Raw genomic sequence first — 25,533 nt, 5'->3', positions numbered from 1 at the left:
GGTCTAACATATGAGGAATGGCTGAGGATCCTGGGATTGTATTCATTGGGGTTTAGAAGATTAAGGGGAGATCTAATAGAAACTTACAAGATAATACATGGCTTGGAGAGGGTGGACGCTAGGAAATTGTTTCCGTTAGGCGAGGAGACTAGGACCCGTGGACACAGCCTTAGAATTAGAGGGGGTAAATTCAGAACAGAAATGCGGAGACATTTCTTCAGCCAGAGAGTGGTGGGCCTATGGAATTCATTGCCACAGAGTGCAGTGGAGGCTGGGACGCTAAATGTCTTCAAGGCAGAAATTGATAAATTCTTTGATGTCACAGGAATTAAGGGCTACGGGGAGAATGCGGGTAAGTGGAGTTGAAATGCTCATCAGCCATGATTGAATGGTGGAGTGGACTTGATGGGCCGAATGGCCTTACTTCCACTCCTATATCTTATGGTCTTAAACACCATGACTAGCTGTCCCTAGTAGGCATACACGCAGGTGACGAGGACCACACATTCAAATGGGACAACACAATGATCATAGGACAAGCTAAACAGAAGATAGCCAGAAAAGTTCTAGAAGCAAGGCACTCATGCACAGAATCCATCAACAAACACATAGATCTAGACCCAATATACTGGCCCCTGCAATAAACAACTGGAAGCAACAAGAACAGAATCAAATAAATTCCAGAAGAGACAGTACAGCAGCGCTTCAAAGGAGGCTCCAAACCACTGAAGATGTCACTTAGACAGGGATCGAAACATCTGAAAATCAACTTCCCAGCTCGGCAAACATACCCACAACTATGACCGTTAATACACAGGACCCTATTGATTGCAGACAGAAAAAAACATATGTGCACATTGTGCCTGTTTGACTTCATCAAAATATGTGACAGTCATTCTCTGGCTCGTTTATCAAGGTAATACTGTGACCTATCAAAGTCAAGCTGCCTGATTGAAACTTTAAATAAGGCTTGCCGGTTAACTATCAATCATCATCTAATTGGTATGCTCTCCATGGCAGTGCTTCAACCAATCCAATACATTTGCTAACCGATCAGCGCACTCTTTTCACACGTATAGATATTGTTTTCCCTTTACGTTGGTATTCTTACAAATTTTCCTGATCTGTATACGATGAATACCTTCGGCAAAATATCGTTTTTCATTAGTATGCAAGTTCTGTACTACCAAATGCTTACTTTTAACTTACAATGTCATTTTTTTGCATGAACATTTTTTAAGTCTTATTAAAATTGCATCAGGTGAAGCAGAGTCCCCTTGAACAATAAGCAGCAAATTAATTTTGTCTGTTGACTTTACCCTCTTCCAGGCTTTTCCTAATCTCTGTTAATTTGATTGTGAAAGAGGTGAACTAAATCAATGGTTGCTCCATATTGTCAATGGACACTCATCTAGGAGTTATTGGGGCTGCTCTGATTTGTAATTTTTCTCATTCATTTCTTGCAGACATCAGACCTTGCTGAGGTTATAGTCCTGGAGCGATGTGACATTGTGGAGTGCAGCGATAACAGGAGTGCAGCATTCACTGTCAGTGAGTATTGGGTTGACAGACATTTAATTTTGATTTTTGCTTGACTTTTAGTGTCATTAAATACTTTCTAACGTGTTTGATTATTTTCTAAGTTATGTAGTCCTTTACAATTAAAAATCACAAGACACTATTTTAAAATTGATGTAGTAATCACATTGTAATAAATGTTGTGTCAAATAATTTTAATCATTGATGAAATATTTTGGCTGCATTTTGTTAAAATATTTTGCTTCAAAATAGAATCTAGTTCATGAATGCAATTGAAGTACTATGAGAAAGACCTTTAGACTCACAAACATTTACAGAACAGAAGGAGACCGTGGGCCTATCTTGACCATATCAGTTGACAAAGAACTGGCTATATCAATTCCATTTTCCAGCTCTTAGTCCATAGTCCTGGAGGCTATGTCAATGCAGTTATATATCTAAACACTGCTGTAGTGTTATGAGATGTTTCAGACTCAAATTACCTTTTAAGCCAGTGAGTTCCAGACTCTCACCACTGAATGAAAAAAAAATCTCCTCAACTCTCCTCCTAGTCTTCTATCTCTTACCTTAAATCTGTGCCCCTGATTATTGATTCTTCTTCTAATGGGAAAAGTGCCTCTCTATCCATCTTACTTATGCATCTCTCAACCTTTATGTACTTAATTCAGGTTTTCTCTCAACCTTCACTGCTCCAAGGGATATAACTCCAATCTCCAATGTTTCATTATATCCCGAACCAACATAATGTCTTGTTAGATCTCCTCTGCACTCAATCACGTGTGACCAATAATGTGGTGGCCAAAATTGGACGCAGTCTCCACTTGTGGCCTAACTTGTTATATACTGTTCCAGCACAGCCCACCTCATCTCGTATTCTGTGTCTCTGTTAATAAAAACAAGTATTCCATATGCCACCTTAACCACTTGCACAGCTATTTTCAGGGATCTGTGGATATGTATACCAAAGTCAATCTGTTCAGTACTTCCCTGGTCCCTACTATTTATAGTATGAAGTCAGGGAATGCCTCCCCACATGCATTAATTCTCACTTTTCCTATACAGGCTGAATTTTATTTAACCAGTCTGTTGATATCCTCCTGCAGTATACGGCTATCCTTCTCAATATTTACCACACTATCAGCGTTTGTGCCATCCATGGACTTTTCGATCATATCCCCTGCATTAAAGAACAAATTATTAATATACATCACAAACAGAAGGGGCACCAGCACTGAACCCTGTGGAAACAAACATCCTGTCACAAGCGCATCTGTCTCAGAGCCAATTTGAATCCACCAAGCCACTTTGCCATGGATTCTGTATGCTCATACTTTCTTGATCAATCCGCAATGAAGGTTCTTATCAAAAGCCTTGCTAAAGTTCATGTAGATTATATGAAATGCATTGCTCTCAATGACATTCCTGATTACCTCTTAAAAAAGATATCAAATTTTTGAAGCATGATCATACTGGACTATAATTTGCTGATCAATGTTTTCCTCTATTTTTTAAATAAGAGGATAATGTTAGCCTCTGGAACCTCACTTGTGTTCAGAGAGGAGTTGAAGTTGGTGGGATGGGGGTGGTGAGGGGGTTGCTGAGCCCTCTTTCCTTGCCTTGCTTAGCCTGAAATCCATCTCACCTGGGCTTGCAGATTTATCTGCTTTTAAAGCTGCTAAACCCATTAGCATCTCCTCTCTCTTCCTCTGTCTGTTAATTTCTTCTCTTACTTCACAGACTTCCACCCTGATGTCCCTAACTGCATTGTCCATTGTGAGTACTGATGCAGAAAAAACATTCAGGATTGTGTCAGCATCTTCCTGTTCCCCACACACATGATGTTTATGCTCACTGATGGGCCCTGCTCTTTCCCTAGTTATTCTCTTGCTGCTTATAAATTTAAAAAAAAACCTTGTGGATTTTCCTTTAGTCTACCCATCAATGTTTACTTATTCCCTCTCTTAGGTTTCCTAATTTTATTTTTAAGTTCACCCTGATACTTTTTATAGTTCTATATAGTTTTGAAACCTTGGTATCTGCCATAAGCTTTTTTTTCCCCCTTCATCCTAATGTTTATATTCTTTGACTTCCAGGGTTCTCTGGTTTTCATCCTAGCCTTTTGTCTTTATGGGAAAAGTTTCTCTATTCTCTTGCTATTTCCTCCTTGAGTGCCTCCCAATGCTCTGACAGTTCTATCTGCAAGTAGATGCTCTCAGTCCACTTGAACACAATCATTTCTTAATTGAGTAAATTATTCTTTTCCCAGCTTAGAACTTTTAATCCAGCCCATTCTTAACTTTTTCTATAACTATCCTGAATTTAACTGAACAATGGTCACTATCTCCAAAATGTTCCCCTACTGTGACACCTTCCATCTATCTGAATTATAGATCCAAATTTGCCCCCTCCCTTTTGGGGGTTTTCTGGCTAAAACTGTTCTCTTGGATGTAATTAGAGTTTTTTTTTCCTTCTTGTGTAATGCAGTAAAACTATCTCAGTTAATATTTGGATAGTTAAAATACTCTAGTGCCTTATTATTCTGACACTTCTTTGAAATATGGTTGTGTATTTAATTCTTTACCTTCCCCAGACAGTTCAGGGACTTGTTGTACACATGTTTGTTGAGTCTTACTTAAGTTAACTTAAAATCTGCTAGCTTTAGGCTGTTGTGGAGCAAAGTTGATTATTTTTCAAAGTTTTAACATATCTACTGCTCTTGTAAATGGCTGAATGTGTTAAATCTTTGAAACATAATTGAAAACAGCATAATAACACGCAGGTTAATATATGCCTGAAGTACATTAAGATTTGATGAATTATTGGCTCAGTAAAGAAACACACATCTTATTTGTGTACTGAAATGTACACATAAGGAAGGTCCAACATTTAATTCTAAGACTGCTAAATTACCTGATCACAGATTGTGCTGGTGAGGGTACAGCAATTGGATTGTTCTTCCTTGAGTAAAATCAACAGACTTGTTGATATATTTATCTTGATAATACCAGAAATGGGTTCCTGATAATACAATTGCTTTCCAATGTTTGTTATCCAATGAGAAATGGCTACTGGTAAACCATGCAACTGCACAACTATAATTTAAATCCTTTGGGGAAGAGTGAGAAGATGCAGGGCTGAAAGGTTCATTAACAGGCTGATTAGTACAGTTAAAATATATTGCACTCTGATTATTAGCCTTTTCAGGTAGTGTATGGCTTTGAAGTCATCTTCTGTGCCTTTTTACCCCTGTGTAAGGTTTTCCCTCAAGAAAGTTGCTTTCTGTGTTGCGCTATCCATCAACTTGTCCTCTTGCATACTCAGACCTTGGCTAACTGAGGAAGAGTTTTCAAGAACTGGGATCTCAAACTATGATTTGACAGTGATACTTATTCTCTAATATCCCTCAAAACATTATCACTGCTTTATCTCCACAGATCCTGTCAGACATGTTGATTTTTTCCATCAAATTCAAGTGACCAGGTTGTTCCTTTGGAAGTGGCACTTAATAACACTGTTAATGGTGTCTTCCATCACTGCTGATGATTAAAAATAATGTGAAAGGTTGAATTTGTTATTCTTTTTTGTAGACGAAACAGATCAAAACATAGCTGACAATATTCCATGTTGCTGGGTAAATCCCAGAGTTGTAGCTATACTGGAGCAGCTTGGCTAGGGTGCAGCTAGCACTGGAGCACAAGTCTTTTGTACTATTGCTGTCCTGATGTTGTCAGGGCCCAAAGCCTTTGCAGTATCCAGTCTCTTCAGTTCTTTTTTGACATCACAAGGAAGGAATCGAATTCACTGAAGACTGGCATCACTGGTGCTGGGATGCTCAGGAGGAGGCTGAGATAGAGTATCAATTCAGCTTTTTTGGCTGAAGATGGATAAAAATCCTTCATTCTAGCCTTTTGTACAGATGTGCTGGACTCGCCTATTGCTGTGGATGGGGATATTTGTGGAAATACTGCTGCCTTATGTTAGAGATTTGATTGTCCACCCTATTCATGGTGGGCGGCACGGTGGCACAGTGGTTAGCACTGCTGCCTCACAGTGCCAGAGACCCGGGTTCAATTCCCGTCTCAGGCGACTGACTGTGTGGAGTTTGCACGTTCTCCCCGTGTCTGTGTGGGTTTCCTCCGGGTGCTCCGGTTTCCTCCCACAATCCAAAGATGTGCAGGTCAGGTGAATTGGCCATGCTAAGTTGCCCGTAGTGTTAGGTAAGGGGTACATGTAGGGGTATGGGTGGGTTGCGCTTCGGCGGGGTGGTGTGGACTTGTTGGGCCGAAGGGCCTGTTTCCACACTGTAAGCAATCTAATCTAATCTAATAACTGGATGTAGCAGCACTGAAAATTTGTATGGGGTCCTGACTTAATGTTGAAGACTCTCAGAGCAACTCTGCCTTATGTATGCCACAATACATAATTGCTTGCACACAAATCAGCAGAAGTAGATTGCATTAGATAAGCCTTAGTGATACCACAATCTTGGCATCAGGTGGAAATAGACAAAGAAATCCCTGCCACCGCAGGAATTGCAAAATCTGCGCCCACACCTCCCCCCTTACCTCCATCCAAAGCCCCAAAGGAGCCTTCTACATCCATCAGAGTTTTATCTGCACTTCCACACATGTCATTTACTGTCCGTTATTTCTGATGCGGGCTTCTGTACATTGGGGAGACAGGACGCCTACTTGCAGAGTGCTTCAGAGAACATCTCCGGGATATCTGCACCAACCCAGCTCCTCCGCCCGTGGCCAAATACTTCAACTCTCCCTCCCACTCCACCAAGGACATGCAGGTCCTGGGCCTCCTGCATCGCCACACTTAACCACCCGATGCCTGGAGGAAGAACGCCTCATCTTTTGCCTTGGGACCCTCCAAACCGATGGCATCAATGTGGACTTCATCAGTTCCCTCATTTCCCCTCCCCCCATCTTATCCCAGTTTCAACCTTACAACTCAGCTCTGCTCTCATGACCTGTCCAACCTGTCCATCATCCTTTCCACCTATCCACCCCACCCTCCTCTCCAACCTATCACCATTACCTCACCTCCATCTATCTATCACAATCTCAGCTACCTTCTCCCCAGCCCCAGCACCATCCCCATCCCAATTATCTCTCCACCCCCTTCGTTCACAAGCCTCATTCCTGATGAAGAGCTCTTGCTTGAAACATCGATTCTCCTGCTCCTTGGATGCTGCCTGACCTGCTGTGTTTTCCAGCCCCACACTCTCGACTCTGATCTCCAGCATTTACAGTTCTTGCTTTCTCCTGAAGAAACCTCCTGCTGATTACCACTTACCATCCTTGTTGATTGGTGAAACACTACAGCTCTATGTTATACGCCATTTGGAGGAAGTGCTGAGTGAGAGGGTGAATGTTTAGAATGTACTCTGAGTGAGGAACATGAAAGTTCATTTCAAAATGAGGTGTGTTGTACTACCAATCAAGCTGGTCATATTCACAAGAATATTGCTGCTCGACTGAATCTGTCCAGATGGTGAGGGAACCAACGAAAGGAAAAAACCTGCTTAACTTCATCTTTGTTTGATGCAGATGCATCTGTGTTTGACAGTATCAGTAGGAATGAGCATGCTACCATCATCGCAAAATTTTTTTTTGCCAGCACTTTCGAATATAGAAAGTACATTATTCCTGAGTTCCCCTCCAAGGCCCAGAATTTTCTTATCTAGTCTGGTGCAGAGGTGGGAAGAATCCTTGCTTTGTGAACTCAACCTTTTTAAACAAGTTGCTTGCACTTCCCATTTTCATTTCTTGGGGTGAGTGGGGATAGGGGCTGAATTGGACTGATCCGCACTGATCAATGATGCTGAAAATTTAGAAGTAAAGATTAAAGCATCCCTCATGCTCTCATCCCAACAATTTCTATGCCCAATTTTTGCCAACGCATTCCACTGAATGTCCTGTAGGCCTCCCCCCACCACCCCCATACCCTCCAGTCCAACCCTATGCCCAATCCCTCATGGCCCATGCTGATACATCCCAAGATGGCACTGTTACTGTGCGACTCTTTGCAAGCTCCCTACAGCAGATCTAACTTGAACATTTCTTCTAACCGTTCTATACTTTTAAACTTAAATTCTAAATCTGTAAAAATTGATGACGACTCTGCAGTGACCCGACCATGACCTGGAACGACAAGTATTCAACTGCCAGCAATGTGACCTTGAGGATGCTCGGCCTGACCAGGCCCGACTCACTTACCTGCAGAAAACAATGACTCGCTCCATCAGCAACCAAGACTGCCCAGAAAGGAAAATTCCATTGCTGTAACCCAGCCCGAAGGAGGTCAGACCAATCTATAGCCTTGCAGAATCCCGCACCGTGGGTGGCCCAGCCCAATCAGATCCAGCACACTTACTTGCTGGAACAGCAAACTCACTCCACCAACTCATGGGAGCGACCAGATGCAGGAAACTGATAAGGAAATAGGGAAAATGTGTTGGTTTGAAGGTGAAGTTGAAACAATGTGGTTTCAAGACCCCCACCCCCTTTCACCCCCAGCATACTTCTCGTGAATGTCCAGGCTATGAAAAACAAAATAGATGAACTTGGATCTAGACTTGCTTACCAGAGGGAACTGAGAGACTGCTGCGTGCTATTTCACCGAGACTTGGTTCCCACCTGCCATTCCCAACTGCGTCCTACGAGCTATCGAGTTCTCCATACACCACATGGACTGCACGGCATCCTCTGATAAATATGGTGGGAGATGCTTCCTGATCAACACCTCTTGGATCTCGGACATAGCGACCATGGCAAACAATTGCTCCCCGGACCTAGAATACCTTACAGTAAATACCTACTATGTACCAATTGAGTTCACCTCTGTCATCCTGACAGCAGTATACATACCACCCTATGTGGATGTGGAGAATGCTCTTGACGTGATTTACACCACACAGACACTCTAGAGACAAAGTTCCCTGAGGCCCTGTTCATTGTGGCTGGTGACTTCAACCAAGCCATCCTCAAGATGGTGCTGCCAAAGTACCTCCAAAACATCTCCCGCTCCACCAGAGGATTGAACATTCTGGACCACTGCTACGCTCCATTCCCCACCCACAGTTTTGGTGCTATGTTTCTCCTCACAGCTTACAAGCAGAAACTGAAACGGGAGGACCTGCTGGTACAATTCTGGTCTGAGGCTGTAGAAGACCATCTCTGGGACTGCTTGGAATCAGTGGACTGGATCATTAGATTAGATTAGATTAGATTACATTAGTGTGGAAACAGGCCCTTCGGCCCAACAAGTCCACACCGCCCCGCCGAAGCGCAACCCACCCATACCCCTACATTTACCCCTTACCTAACACTATGGGCAATTTAGCAGGGCCAATTCACCTGACCTGCACATCTTTGGACTGTGGGAGGAAACCGGAGCAACCGGAGGAAACCCACGCAGACACGGGGAGAATGTGCAAACTCCACACAGTCAGTTGCCTGAGTTGGGAATTGAACCCAGGTCTCTGGCGCTGTGAGGCAGCAATGCTAACCACTGTGCCACCGTGCCGCCCAAGAACTTGTTCAAGAACTTGGCAGAAAACCTAGATGAGTATGCCACTGCTGTCACGGATTTCATTAGCAAATGCATGGATGACTGTGTACCAAAGAAGTAAATCAGAGTATTCCCTAACCATAACCCTTGGATGAACCTGGTAATCCATTCCCTGCTGAAGGCCAGATGTACAGCATTGAAATTGGATGACCTAGATCGATACAAGAAATCCAGATATAACCTCTGCAAAGTTATCAGGGATGCTGAGAGCCAGTAGTACCTACCAAATAGGCCTTGCCAAAGACAGTGGGAGTCTAAATGAAGCAATACAAAATGAAAACGAGCAGGATAGCAGACAAAGGTACATACTGCCCTGATGCACTCAATGCTTTCTATGCTTGGTTTGAGCAGAATGCCAGCGGTGCAGTGACACCTGCCCCAACAGTCCCAGATACACTGGTTTCCTTGGTCTTCACTGCAGATATCAGATTGTGGGAGTCAACCCAAGGAAAATGACAGGCCCGGACAGTGTCCTTGGTTGAGCGTTCAGATCCTGTGCGGACCAACTGGTGGAGGTATTCACAGATGTCTTCAATCTCTCCCTCCCACAAGCTGTAGTCCCCACTTGCTTTAAAAAAATCACCATCATCCCCATACCTAAGAAAGCACATGCAATGTGCCTTAATGACTACTGCCCAGTGGCTCTGCCCTCAATAATCATGAAGTGCTTCGAGAGGATGGTCATGGCCCACATCAACTTGGCAAAAGTGAGGACTGCAGATCCCAGAGAGTGGAGTCGAGAGTGTGGTGCTGAAAAAGCACAGCAGGTGAGGCAGCAAACAAGGAGCAGAAGATCAATGTTTTGGGCAAAAGCCATTCATCAGGAAATGGTGATGAAGGGCTTTTGCCCGAAATGTCGATTTTCCTGCTCCTCGGATGCTGCCTGACCTGCTATGCTTTTCCAGCACCACACTCATGACCCACATTAACTGCTAGTCAGCCTTGATCCCCGACAATTTACCTACCAGTATAACATGTTCAAAGCGGATGACATATCCCTATCCCTGCATTCACCCCAGGAACATTTGGACAACAAGGATACCCATTGACTACAACTCTGCCTTCAACACCATTATTCTCTTGATCTCAAAACTCTGTGACCTTGGTCTTGGCTCCACCCTCTGCAACTGGATCCTCCGCTTTCTGGCACACAGACTGTAATCAGTGAAGATAGTTAACTGCAACTCCTCCATGGTAACACTCAACAGTGGAGCCCTTAAGGATGTGTCCTCAGCCCCCTATTATACTCCCTGTACACCCACGACTGTGTTGTCAAATTCCAAATGAATGCCAACCATAAGTTCCCTGACGACACCACTGTAGTAGGACAGATATCTAACAACGAGTCAAAATACAGAAGGAAGATAGAGTTTGGTGACATGATACAATGAGATCAACCTCTCTCTCAATGTCGGCAAAACTAAAGAACTGATCATTGAGTTGAGTAAGAAAGAAGTAGAACATACCCCCATGTACATCAACAGAACTGAGATCGAGAGAGTGGACAGCATCAAGTTCCTCGGAGTGACAATAACCGACAACCTGTCCTGGTCTTCCCACGTAGTTGCGACGGTCAAAAAGGCACAACAATGCCTCTTCTTCCTCAGGCAGCTGCAGACATTTGGCATGTCCGGAAGGGTCTGCACTGACTTCTTCAGATGCACAATTGGAAGCATACTGATGTGGTATGGCAACTGCTCTTCCCAGGATCATAGGATACTACAGAAGGTGGTGTGCACAGCCCAGGCCATCCTGGGTGCCAACCTTCCATCCATGGACTTCATTTACACAGCTCGCTGGCGCAGAAAAGCTGCCAACATTATGAAAGACCCTTCGTACCCCAATAATGATCTCCTACAATCTTTTCAGTCAGGCAGAAGATACAGAAGCCTGAACACACACGCCAGTATTTTCAGGGACAGCTTCTTCCCAGCTGTTATTAGACTATTGAATGGACACTCTAGCCTCAAATAATGTGGATTTTGCGAATGTTGATCTCTCCTGTACACTCTGTGCAATGTTACTTGTATGCCTCTGTCGAAATTTTTTGTTCTGTACATCCTTGCTTACTATGATCTACCTGTACTGCTTGTAAACAAAGCTTTTCACTGTATTTTAGTATGCATGACAGTAAATAAATCAATCAATCATAATCATCCCCATTTGCTTTTTTAGCTCCAATGGCAAATCAGACCCCACCTCTAGCAACATTGTTCCCTTCCCTGTCCATGCCAACATAACTAGTATCAGGAAGCACACAAAGAGAAAATAAATTTGCCCATTAAAATGTCTCCAGCTGCAGCTACTGGAAGCCTAAGTTTTGGAGTTGAAGTTGTGGCTAGGGACACTATGGAACATTGCAAGGCTGAGAGTATTGTGGATAGCAGGCACAGGAAGGTGGTCACTGTGCAAACCAAGACTCCACAGGCAGGGAGAAAATGGATGACCACCATACAGAGAAAGAGGAATAGGCAGGTAGTGCAGAAATCCGCTTGGCCAATCTCCTGTAAAACAGATATAACATTTTGGATGTTGTTGTGCAGAATGGTGTTTCAGAGAGAAATAGTAGCAGCCAAATTTGTCGTTACATGTTTGGTGCTGCTGCAGGGGAGAAGACAAATAAGTGTTAGAAGACTATAGTAATAGGGAATTCAGTTAAGAAGAACAGATAGATGTTTCTATGGCCGCAATGGAAAGTTTAGAATGGTACGTTATCTCCTGGGTGAAGGATGTCTCAGAGTGACTACAGGAGTGGGAGGGTAAACAGATAGTAGCCATGGAACACATCGGTATCAATAACATAGCTAAGAAAGGGATGAGGTCCTGAAAGCAAGATATTGGGAGTGAGAAAGCAAGTTAAAAGTAAGACCTCAAAAGTAGTGTTCTCAGGATTGCTACTAGTACCACGTTCTAATCAAAGTTGAAATAGCAGAATATATCAGAAGAAAATGTGATTTGAGCAATGGTGCACAGGGGAGGGTTCAGATCCCAGGAACTTTGAAATCTGTTCTGCAGGGAATGGAACATGTACAAGCTGGGCAAGTTGCACCTGGGCAGGAATGGATCTAAAGACATCGGGGGATTATTTACCAGTTGGGGAGAGTTTAACCTAAAAAAACAGGGGAATGGGAACTTATTCAGAGAGATAATAGAGAGGAACAAAGGCAAAACAATGATTGGAAATAAGATAAGTGATAGAGAATTCAAGTCATAGTGCAAAATTGTATGAACAAGACTAAAAATCTTAAGGAAACAAACTTTAAGCTTCGTGTCTAAATGCACAGAGTATTCGCAATAAAATGGATAAATTAGTCATGCAATGAATATGATAAGGTTGGGATTATGCAGGTGTGGCTGCGGGGTGACCTGGCATGGGAACTGAATATCCAGTAGTATTCAGTTTTTACGAAGGACTGAAAAGGGGAAATAAATATGATGTACCATTGCTAGTTAAAGAATACATTAATGCAATATTGAGGAAGGATATCAACTCAGCTGAATTGGAATCTGGATGGGTGGAGCTTAGAAACACTGAAGGACAGTAAGTGATAGTGGGATTTGTATATAAGACTCCGAAATTATAGTGGTATTAGTTGGGAAACGAATTCAACAGAAAATTAGAGACTCAAACAATAAAGGTACAGTTGTAATTATGGATGACTTTAATCTGTATATAGATTGGGCAAACCAAGTCGGTCATGATACCATAGAGGAGAAATTCTGAACTATGTATGAGATGGTTTTCAGGATCAATTCTTTGAGGAACCTTAGTGGACAAGCTATCCTAAACAGGGTGCTGTTTTTTTTTCATAGGTCATGGACATCACTGGTTGGGAAACATTTATTGCTGGGCCCTCTTTGGCCCTGAGAGGGTGGTGGTAAGCTATCTTCTTGAATCACTGTATAATGTGAAATGAGAAAGAATAAATTGGCAATCTAGCTATACAAAGCCTCTTGAGGAAGAATGACCGCAATATGATAAAATTCCTCCTTATTAGGGGCTCTTGTGGTGCAGTGGTAGTATCCCCACCTCTGAGCCCTGAGGCCCAGGTTCAGATTCCATCTGCTCCAGAGGTGTACAGTAACATCTCTAAAGGTTGATTGAGAAAATTTTGAGAATTCTGCACTTAAGATAAACAGTTACATAGTTGATTCTGGATTAGTGGTGCTGGAAGAGCACAGCAGTTCAGGCAGCATCCGAGGAGCAGTAAAATCGATGTTTCGGGCAGAAGCCCTTCATCAGGAATAAAAGCAGAGAGCCTGAAGGGTGGAGAGATAAGCTAGAGGAGGGTGGGGTGGGGAGAAAGTAGCATAGAGTACAATAGGTGAGTGGAGGAGGGGATGAAGTGTGATAGGTCAGGGAGGAGGGACATTCATCCCCTCCCTCACTCACCTATTGTACTCTATGCTACTTTCTCTATGCACTTGATTGCTCTCAACAATCTTTCAGTCACTGTTTTAATCTTAAGCATCGATTAAACCTTTGGGCTGTTAAAAACTGCATTAATTTCAGGATGAAAGATCAATTTCTGTTTTAGGTTTAAATTTCTGACTTCTGGTATCCATTTTGATGAACTGACTCCTTTTTTTTCCACTCCTTTCAGATGGTAACAGTAAGGTTAAACTAAAAAGATTGCTTCCCTTGTGGGTATCTTTCTCCGACACTCAGATGGACTTATGTTTTAAATAGCTAATTTAAATAGGTTTTCTTGAATGATCAGAATGGGTTTATTAATTGTTAAACACGAGAAGAACTCTTAATACATTAAACAGACAAAAACATTGGAAATAAGAAGTGAGTACAGAAGGATAATAGTTTTAAAAAGGTGGACAAGCCTCAGAACTATTCACAAAGGGGAGATAGTTGAAAGTTGTAGCCACTGTGTTGGAGGTTACCAGTAGAATTGACGTTAGTTGAACAGCCAATTTTTAAGATTCTTGGTTTTATTTATTGAAGCCTGTTTCACCTGATTCTCTCTTTATTAGCTGGTTTGCAATACACAAAGTGAGAGAGGGCTCCTCATTTAACTGCAACACAGAGGTAATTAGGGGATAGTTCTTTGACTGTGACTTCCCTGCACGCTAACACTTGAACCAGGAAGGTGCACCCAAGAGCATTCAGCTCCATTACTCCACTCCAGTAGCATTAAAACTGGCTTTTTAAACTATGATTCCTTCAAAGGGATAAACAGAAAATATGTGCAGTTTGGAACATAATCTGCAGAGGGTGGCTTGCTGTTAAGCTTGTGGGGATATTGTCAGCCTTTTGTTTTACTTGCAGTCGCTAGAGGTCACAGTCCAGTCTGTTTCAAATATCCCTGATTCGGAGGTGCCATTGTTGGATTGGGGTGTACAAAGTTAAAAATCACAAGACACCAGGTTATAGTCCAACAGGTTTATTTGGAAGTACTAACTTTCGGAATGCTGCCTTCAGGTGGTTGTGGAGTATAAGATCAGAACAGTTTACAGTGAGATGCAACTGAAATGATATATTGAAAAAGATCTGAATTGTTTGTTAAGTCTCTCATCTTTTAGAACGACTGTGTTGGTTTCAGAAAGGAACTGAAACCAACATTCTAAAAGATGAGAGACTTAATAATCAATCCACGTCTTTTTCAACATATAATTTCAGTTGCATCACACTGTAAATGTTTGCTATAAATTCTGTGTCTTACGATCTTCTACTCCATGACCACCTGATCAAATATCCCTGATATTTTTAGGTTTTAAATCTCATCAGTCCCACATGAAAGCTTTTTACACGTTTTGGAATTATGTAATAAAAATGTCAAAATAGGGTACTTTCGCATTCTGACCTCTGGTCATGACACTGCATTCTTTATTCATTGCAATGTCTGAGTAGCAAGAAATGGGAGCATTTGGCAATTATTCTGGAATTTTATTTTGAGGATACCCTGAAAGATGAGGCAAATTTGAATTTCTTATTCAATACAATAGATACGAAGAAGATGACAATTCTGTTAGTGCAGGAATGAAGAAACCACCTGGACATAGATGTGTGAGGTTCTCTGCTATAGTGACATGAAAACAGAATAACTAAAGGAAAATTTCTGCCTTCGTCCTTCCTTGCTGTTTCAGTGCCCTCACAAGACACGGTTTCAATCATGTTCTGGGTAACTCGCAGTGTCTGATAATTTTATTGATGCAACTTCTGCAAATTGAATGGAATGGAAATGTCTCTGATCATAGTTGTAGAGTCATAGAGCTATATAGCATGGAAACGGACCCTTCGATCCAACTTGTCCGTGCAGACTAGATAATCTAAATTAATTTAGTCCCATTTGTCAGCATTTGGCCCGTATCCCCCAAACTCTTCCTATTCATACACCCATCCAGCTGCCTTTTAAATGTTGCAATTGTACCAGCCTCCACTTCCTCTGGCAATTCATTCCATACTTGCATGACCCTCTGTGATAAGGTTTCCTTAGTCCCTTTTAAATCTTTCTTCTTTCACTTTAAACCTATGCCCTCTAATTTTAGACTCTAATATCATGGGTAAGAGAGCTTGAAAGTAAGTCTTGTCCACATGCTGTATCAGTTACACTCCTCATTAACATTCTGCTTCAAGAGCAAGAAATGAGGCTTTGGTATCTGGCATGGACGTCTTATACTTTATGCAATTGCATAACACTTGTGTCTTGGGGATATATTTTACAATTTTTGGCTAAATAAGTGGCATAGAACAAAGAACAAAGAAAATTTACAGCCCAGGAACAGGCCATTTGGCCCTCCAAGCCTGAGCCAATCCAAATCCACTGTCTAAACCTGTCGCCCAATTCCTAAGCATCTGTATCCCTCTGCTCACCACCTGCTCATGCATCTGTCCAGACGCATCTTAAATTAAGCTACCGTGCCTGCCTCTACTACCTCTGCTGGCAACCGTTCCAGGCACCTACCACCCTCTGTGTAAAGTACTTGCAGCGTGGATCCCCCTTAAACTTTTCACTTCTAACCTTGAAAGCATGACCTCATTATTGAATCCTTCACCCTGGGAAAAAGCTTATCTCCATCTACCTTGTCTATACCCTTCATAATTTTGTAGACCTCAATCAAGTCCTCCCCTCAATCTCCTTTTTCCTAATGAAAACAAACCTAACCTACTCAACCTCTCTTCATAGCTAGCACCTTCCATACCAGGCAACAGCCTCATAAACCTTCTCCGCACCCCCTCCAACGCATCCACATTCTTTTGGTAATGTGGCAACCAAAACTGTACATAGTATTCCAAATGGGGTCGAACCAATGTCGTGTACAATTTTAACATGACCTGTCAGCTTTTATACTCAATACCCCATCCGATGAAGGCAAGTATACCATATGCTTTCTTGATCACTCTATCCACCTGTGCAGCAACCTTCAGAGTACAATGGACCAGAACTCTGGTAAACTAATGGAGAAAGTGAAGTCACATGGTGTGCAGGATGTTCTAGCTAGGTGGATAAAGAACTGGTTGAGCAACAGGACACAGAGAGGAGTAGTTGAAGGGAGTTTCTTGAAATGGAGAAAGATGACCAGTGGTGTTCCACAGGGATCAGTGCTGGGGCCACTGTTGTTTGCGATATACGTAAATGATCTGGAAGAGGGCACTGTTGTTATGATCAGCAAGTTTGCAGATGACACGAAGATTGGAGGAGTGGAAAAAGCATAGGGGACTGTCAAAGAATACAGGAGAATATAGATAGACAGGAGAGTTTGGTGGAGAAGTGGCAGATGGAGTTCAATCCAGTCAAATGTGACTTGATGCATTTGGTGAGTCTAATTCTAGAGCAAATTATACAGTAAACAGAAGAGCCTTGGGATATGGTTCCATGCCCTGAAATCCATCTTGATTTCTTGCTGTATCTTACCAAACTCGATAACTCAAGAGACTTGCAGATGCTGGAAATCTGAGACAAAACAGAAATTGCCGGAGAAACTCAGCAGGTCTGGAAACATCTGTGGAAAGAAAGCAGAGTTAATGTGCCAGGTCTGGTCACCCTTCTACAGAATTCAGAATGAAGATATCTTCCTCCTCTCCAATAATATCATCTTCCATTTGCTCCCACTCCCCCAGTCTCTTCGCATCTAGCACATTGCATCATTGCCTGCTTCAAGAGAACAGCCCACAAGGATGATGATTCACATACTGTCTGGACTAGAAGTGGACACACATCCCTGAAGTGGTCATGGTGATCACAGATCACCTACATTTTTATGGAATGAAACCTCATGCCGTTGATGAATTCCACAGTTTTGTGATACAGTCCTGTCAATGTGATCAGTGTACCATGTGATCATAGAATCCCTACAGTGCAGAAAGAGGCGATTCAGCCCATCAAATCTGCACTGACTGTACAACATTCTATCCTGAACCACTCTCTATAACCCTGTATTTACCATGGATAATTCACCTAGCCGGCACATCAGAGACATTACGGGGCAATTTGGCATGGCCAATCCACCTAAAGTGAGGCACGTTGCACCTTGGAACCACAGCTATGTTCCTAAATACTACTAGCAAGGCTGCAGCACTAACATCATCAGGACACAATGAAATGGGTGTGATCTTACACACATGCATTTCCGGGTGTATGACTGAGAGATGCCACGCAAGTTACCTGTAGCTCCCTGGAAGAAGGTAGTTGCATAGAATTTCAAAGTGGCAGTTGCCTTCACAGTCACCAGAAGAAGACCTCCCACTCCTGTAGCCCTCAGGTCCCACTCTAGTAGCCAGCAGATTCTGTCGCGGTGTCCCAGGACATACAGAGCCTGTGTCAACAATGCAGCTCACGCATCCTTTGGAAATTCAGTCAGGGTTAAAAAGAAACTCAAGTTCTCATGACGATGGACCAGCATCTGTGACCTCTCCCTGACCTGGTGCTGCTCGTCTTTTGTAGTGGCTTGCTGTTGACCCTCTTCCTGTATTTGCCTTCACCTTCTTAGGAAGGCAGCCATAGTGACCAACATCCCACAACTGCAGGGCACAGGCCTCCCAGTGGAAATGAACTATGTCAGAAACACCATTTCAACCCCCACTCCACTAAGGACATGCAAATCCAAGCTACCTGACGCCTGGAGGAAGAGCCCATCATCTTCTGCCTTGGGACCCTCCAACCACATGGCATCAATAGCAACTTCACCAATTTCCTCATCTCCCCTCCCCCCACCTCATCCCAGATCCAATCATCCATCGGCACCGCCCTCTTGAACTGTCCTACCTGTCTATCGTCCTTCCCACCTATCCACTCCACTCCACCCTCCCCTTCGACCTATCACCATCACCCCCCACCTGCATCTACCTATCACCTTCCCAGCTACTTCACCCCCAACTCCACCCTCCAATTTATCCCTCTGTCCCCTTCACAGCTCCCTTCCCCCCCATCATTTCTGATGAAGAGCTTATGCCCGAAATGTCGATTCCTCTGCTCCTCAGATGCTGCCTGACCTGTGCTTTTCCAGTGCCACGCTTTTCAACTATGTCAGAAATACAAAGAGTGAAAGACAGGTCTCAGAGGAGTCATTGTTGGCATATCCCGCAGGCGAGGGCTGCATACACTTCTCTACACAGTGCAACATACTGCACCTGATAACGAAGGCTCCATCTCCATCATTTCTTCAGCCTCAGTATATGAACCAACTTGGTGAATGTGTTTTACTGTCTCACTTTCTGGCACATTACGTCAAACAGGGTGTGCCTCCTGTGCTCTGAGCCCACTCCTGTTCCAGGCCCATATCAATCATTAAACGTCTCACTGCATTCAGTACAGACCATCATTAAATTCACATTACAGGTGATGAGGTGATGGTTTGCAATTCCCACAGCACCATTAGAAATTGCATGAATAATGTTTCACCTTTGGCCAGCGTTTATATCTTTTTAAGTCATTGCTGTTGACTTCAGCATCATTAAAATACCAATATTCAATTTTCAAAGACCAGTAGAATGGTACAAATTGCCTTTGACCAGCATTTAAGCCCGAAGCACATTCACTCTGTGCATAACAAATGGATGATTAAACTATTGCAAATTAATTTGCAAATGTCTGCTTCATGATTACTTTCATTCATCAAAGTGACACTAACTCCACCAAACTGGGCACTCTACATTCTCCCTGAAGGAGGCCATAGTAGTGGTCACTGTCAATGACTCCAAGTCCTGTGAGCCTGCCATGCCATATGATACAATTTTGGATATCTCCATACACCATGAGTTTCCTTCATCATCATCTTTGCCTCCACCTCTACAAATGCCTATTGTTTTCCACCTGAAGTGCTGAGTCCCCCAATGCTTTTGATAGTGATCTGCCTGCCCAACACGCACTTTCCTGAATGATCAAAGGATTGACACTCAGGGCTAAAATTGCCTGAGATATCTGAATGACTTTTACCAGCCCCTAGACTTGACTGAGCAGGCCCCTGACTGTTGTCTTTGCAGCTTCCTGACTAACAATACACAATTCCCTGCCTGCTTGTGACAAACCAAAAGATTGACTCCAGAATGTAGTCAGATTGCAATAAAAGGCAAAATTTCCATTGGTATGCTGAATTGCTTGCTGCACCTACAACACTTTGTATTTCATGTACAAGAACTCCCAGATCCATCTGTCCTGTGTTTTTCTTTGGTGTCTCTCTTCATTGAGATCATCTGCCTTTTGATTCTTCCTCTCAAAATGCATGACCTCGCACTTTCTTCCATTAAACTTCATCTGCCAAATGTTTGCCCACTCACTGAACCCCTTTCAGGTACCTTATGTTCTCATCACAAAATGTCCTCTCATTTATTTTTGTATCATCAAATTTTGGTACATTACATCTGCCCATTCTTCCATGTCATGGACATAAGTGGTAAATAATTGAGACCCTCAGACTGATCTTTGAGGTACTCCACTAGTTACATGCTTTCAGTCTCAAAAAAGACACATTAATCCCTATTCTCTGTCTTCTGCATGATAAACTTCCTCAATCCATGCTAGCACATTACCCTCAATAAATGAACTCCTATTTTGTTCAATAACTCCTTATGTGGCACTTTACTGAATACTGGGTAAAAACAATGACTGCAGATGCTGGAAACCAGATTCTGGATTAGTGGTGTTGGAAGAGCACAGCAGTTCAGGCAGCATCCAAGGAGCTTTGAAATCGACGTTTCAGGAAAAAGCCCTTCATTACTGAATACTGACTGGAAATCCAAATGCATCAACTGGTTCCCCTTTTTTTAACCTTTCTGCTATGTCATCAAAAAGCTCGAGAAAATTTGTCGAAGACAATTTCCCTTTCAAAAAGCCATGTTGATTCTGTTTGAATGTATTAAGCTTTTTGAAATGTTTTGTCATTTCTTCCTCCATGATACACTAGTATTTTCCCAATAACAGAGGTTAGGTTAACTGGTCTGTGGTTTCCTGTTTCCTGCCCTTTCTCTTCTTGAATAGGAAAATCACATTAGTGGTTTTCTAGTCCATTTCCGTAATGTAGGCATTTAAAAGCTAGGCAGCAGAGCAGGTTATTTCTTTTTTGGTTCTCAGATGGTTTTGAGGAACATTGCTTTCGACCATTCATTTCTTTTAACTGGATTTAGAGTATTTTTAGCATGTGATTATTGTCATTTTCAGTGTTCTATACTTGCTCTAGTGCATTTTGTCATTGCTCAATTTTAAATGAAGCTGTACTGTTTTACAGGAATGAAATATTCTTCTTCCTTGCATGATGTGAGACAGAATTGTTGGCAGGGTGGTGACATCGTGTGCTTGCCGAATATTCAGACATTCTAGGAGGCCTTACTAAATTGTAAGACCATAATACATAGGAGCAGAAATTAGGCCATTTAGCCCATCGAGTCTGCTCTACCATTCAACCATGGATGATAAGTTCTTCAACCCATTCTCCTGCTTTCTCCCCGTAACTCTTGAACCCCCTTGATACTCAAGAACCTATCTATCTCAGTCTTAATTATACTCAATCACCTAGCCTCCACACCCTTCTGTGGCAATGAATTCCTTGATTCACCACTCTCAGGCCGAAGACATTTCTCCTTATCTCATTTCTAAAAGGGTCTTCCCTTTACTCTAAGGCTATGCCTTTTGGACCTTGTCTCTCGTACCAATGGAAACATCTTCCCAGCGTCTATTGTTTCAAAGCCATTCCATATTTTGTATGTTTCAATTAGATCCCCCTCGCCCTTCTAAACTCTATCGCATATAAACCTAGAGTCCTCAAACGTTCCTCATATGTTAACCTTTTCATTCTTGGGATAATTCTCATGAATCTCCTCTGAACACGCTCCAGGGCCAGTACATCCTTTCTGAGAAATGGACCCAAAACTGCACACGATACTCCAAATGTGGTCTGAGCTGAGCCTTATAGAGCCTCAGAAATACATCAGTGCTTTTATATTCAAATTCTCCCAAAATAAATATCATCATTGCATTTGCCATCCTAACTACTGACTCAACCTTCAAGTTTACTTTGAGAGAATCCTGGACTAGAACTTCCAAGTCTCTTTGCACTTCAGAATTCTGAACTTTCATCCCATTTAGAAAATAGTCCTTGTCTCCATTCTTCTTATGAAATTGCAAGACCTCACACTTTCCCACGCTGTACTCCATCTGCCACTTCTTTGCCTACTCTCCTAACCTGTCCAAACTCTTCTGCAGCCTCCCTGCCTCCTCAGTGCTTTCTGTCCCTTTACCTATCTTTATATTAGCCAGAGTACCCTCATCTAGATCATTAATGCACAAAGTGAAAAATTGGGTTCCGAACACTCAGCCTTGTGGAACACCACTTGTCACCTGCTGCCATCCTGAGAAGGAACCTTTTACCCCCACTCTCTGCTTTCTGATAGACAGCCAAGCTTCTATTCATGCTAGCATCTTGCCTCTGACACCATGGGCCCTTAATTTACCCAACAGCCTCCTGAGCGGCATCTTGTCAAAGGCCTTCTTGAAGTTCAGGTAGATAACATCAATTGTCTCTTCTTGGTATAATCTCCTAATTACTTCCTCAAAGAATTTTAGCAGATTTGTCTGACATGACCTTCCTTTGATGAAACCATGCTGACTTTGTCCTATTTTACCATACTTTTTTTAAAAAAATCATCCTTTACAATGAATTCCACGATCTTAGTCATGACTGAGATTAGGCTAATCAGTCTGTAATTTTTTGTCTTTTGCCTTACCCCCTTTGAAACAAGGGTATCATGTTAGCGATTTTTCAGTCCTCTGGGACCATCTGTGATTCTAGCAATTCCTGAAAGATCACCATTCACACCTCCACTATTTCTTCAGCGACAACCCTTAGTACTCTGGGGTTTAGACCATCTTGTACAGGTGATTTATCCACCTTCAGGCCATTCAGTTTCTCTAGCACCTTCTCCTTGGTGATGGCTACCATCCTCAGCTCTGCCCCCTCATTATATATCTGTTCTTTGAGTTTGATGCTTTCTTTGACTTTTAATTAACCACGGATGGCAGGTCTGTTCCTTACATGATTTGGAGATGCCGGTGTTGGACTGGGGTTATCAAAGTTAAAAATCACACAACGCCAGGTTATAGTCCAACAGGTTTGATTGGAAGCACAAGCTTTCGGAGTGCTGCTCCTTCATCAGATAATTATGGAGTACACAATTGTAAGACACAGAATTTATAGCAAAGGTTTACAGTGTGATATAACGGAAATTATACATTGAAAGATACCTTGATTGTTTGTTAAGTCTCATCTGTTAGAATGACCAGGTTAGTTTCACTTCTTTCATATGTAAATCACAAAACCTTTTTAAAAAGTTACATTCTCAAGTTAATTTTAACAATTCTCTTATATAACTATTCTCTTATATAACTTAGTGAATGTATCAGCGATGGTTTATAGCTCAGTCACTGAGTGTGTGCACATACTGCAGCTCAATAATAGGAGTTGGGGTTGTCTTGGTTCTGGCTCTGGCAGGGAGCCTCATGGAGATGAGACAGAGTGTTGCAGTGAGATGAATGGAAAAGAGTGTTAGTGTGAATGATGCAGCCTTGTTTGACCCCAGTTTGCAGTTATTTTGGGTTTGTGCTGGATTGGTGAGGATCACAACTTACATATTATTATGAAGTAGGCGCAGAACGGTGACAAATTTCTGCGGCCGGCCAAATTTGAGGAGGATATTCCATAATTCTGCACAAAGTGAAAAGCCTTTGTGAGATCAAAGGAGGTCATGTTCAGAGATTGGTGCTGTTCTCTGCACTCCTCTTTGATTTGTTGCACACTGAAAATCCATGTCCACTATGCACCTTGAAGGGTAGAAGCAGTGAGACTTTGGGAGGAGCTATTCAGCAACTGGGAGGAGGCTGTTGAGAAATCTTGCAATGACCTTTCGGGTGGCAGATAGTAGGTAAATCCCTCTGTGATTTCCAAAGTTGAACCTGTCATCTCTTGAGATTGGTCGCAATTATCTCTGAGATCCAGAGGTGTGCTGTCTCCTTTCCACACAGGGCAATGAGTTCATGGATTCATGTCAAGAGTACCATCTCCTGCCATATCTCAGCAGGGATTCTACTTCCACAAGAGGGTTTGTTGAGTTTCAGCTGTTGGATGACCTTTTCTACCTCTTGGCAGTTTGGAAGTATGAGTAGTGTATTGCTATGAGGTCTTGTGCTTCTCCCTCAGAGGGAACGGGGTGTTTGTTATGATGAGGTCATGTTTTAGCTACTTCATTAGGCAGCGGATCTTGTTGAGTTTGTTTTTCTTTCTTTATGCCTTCCTTGCCTAACACACCTTTACAAAGTGTTGCATTCCTCCTGATGTTGCCGAGGAAAATCAATTTTAAGAGCATAACGTGACAGCTCAGCTTCGGCCCCTGATGTTGTGCTAACGTGTGGAACCAATCTGAAGCCTATCTATCCTACACTATTCCATTTTCATCTATATGTTTACCCAATGACCATTTAAATGCCGTTAAAGTTGGCGAGTCTATTATTGTTACAGGCAGGGTGTTCCACGCCCCTATTACTCTCTGAGTAAAAAAACCTAGCTCTGACACCTGTCCTATATCTATCACACCTCAATTTAAAACTATGCCTCCTTGTGCCAGCCATCACCATCTGAGGAAAAAGGCTCTCACTGTGCATCCTATCTAATCCTCTGATAATCTTATGTGTCTCAATTAAGTCACCTCTCAACTTTCTTCTCTCTAACGAAAACAGCCTCAGCCTTTGCTCAGAAGACCTTCCCTCTATACCAGGCAACATCGTGGTAAATCTCCTCTGCAGCCTTTCTAAAGCTTCCACATCCTTTCTATAATGCGGTGACCAGAACTCTATGCAAAATTCCAAATGTGGCTGCATCAGAGTTTTGTACAGCTGCAGTATGTCCTCGTGGTTCCGAAACTCGGTCCCTCTACCAATAAAAGCTAACACACCATAATTTGGAGATGCCGGTGTTGGACTGGGGTGTACAAAGTTAAAAGTCACACAACACCAAATTATAGTCCAACAGGTTTAATTGGAAGCACACTAGTTTTCGGAGCAACGTTCCTTCATCAGGTGATAGTGGAAGGCTCAATCCTAACACAGAATTTATAGCAAAAATTTACAGTGTGATGTAACAGTGTGTATGCCCTATGCATACACCGGATCTGCTCAGATGAGGAGGAACGTGACGGACACCTGGAAGTACTCAAGGATGCCCTCACAAGAACAGGGTACGATGCTCAACTCATCGACCGCCAGTTCCGATGTGCCACAGCAAGGAACAGTAATGACCTCCTCAGGAGACAGACACGTGCTGCTACCGACAGGGTACCCTTCATTGTTCAGTATTTCCCAGGAGCAGAAAACTTACGCCATGTTCTTCGTGACCTGCAACACATTATCAATGAGGATGAGCACCTCACCAAGACCTTCCCCACACCTCCACTACTTGCCTTTAAACAACCGCCAAACCTCAAACAGATCGTTGTTCGTAGCAAGCTGTCTGGCTCTCAGGACAACTCCCTACAACCCTGTCACGGTAGACACTGCAAGACATGTGTGGACATAGCTACCACCATTACGTGTGGGGACACCTCCCAACTTGTATATGGCAGGTACTCCTGTGACTCAGCCAACGTTGTATATCTTATACGTTGCAGGCAAGGATGCCCGGAGGCATGGTACATTGGGGAAACCGAGCAAAGGCTACGACAATAGATGAATGGGTACCGCACATCAATCAACAGACAGGAGGGTTCCCTCCCAGTTGGGGAACACGTTAGTGGTCCAGGACTTTCAGCCTCAGACCTTCGGGTGACCATCCTTCAAGGTGGACTTCGGGACAGGCAGCAGAGGAAAGTGGCCGAGCAGAGGCTGATAGCTAAGTTCGGTACCCATAGGGAGGGCCTCAACTGGACCTTGGGTTCATGTCACATTACAGGTGACCACCATTGCACTATACACACACACA

At 42.8% G+C, this 25,533-nt stretch overlaps 1 protein-coding gene across 10 annotated transcripts in view; it reads left to right on the top strand.

Moving 5' to 3' along the window:
* Nucleotides 1-25,533, top strand: part of inpp4b (inositol polyphosphate-4-phosphatase type II B) — a 1,028,621-nt gene that overhangs the window by 439,057 nt on the left and 564,031 nt on the right. For all 10 annotated transcript variants that reach the window (XR_006309059.1, XM_043674148.1, XM_043674147.1 and 7 more), the window contains one exon: nt 1,467-1,551. Coding sequence is in view for 9 of the 10 variants with exons in the window: in XM_043674148.1 (XP_043530083.1) it covers nt 1,467-1,551 (85 nt within the window). In the remaining variant the exon portion in view is untranslated. The remainder of the gene's footprint in view (nt 1-1,466; nt 1,552-25,533) is intronic.

This window comes from Chiloscyllium plagiosum, chromosome 32 (assembly GCF_004010195.1).
Source record: "Chiloscyllium plagiosum isolate BGI_BamShark_2017 chromosome 32, ASM401019v2, whole genome shotgun sequence".
Taxonomy (NCBI): domain Eukaryota; kingdom Metazoa; phylum Chordata; class Chondrichthyes; order Orectolobiformes; family Hemiscylliidae; genus Chiloscyllium; species Chiloscyllium plagiosum.
Note: the sequence above shows the minus strand (reverse complement) of the source record. Positions and strands in the feature narration are given on the sequence as shown.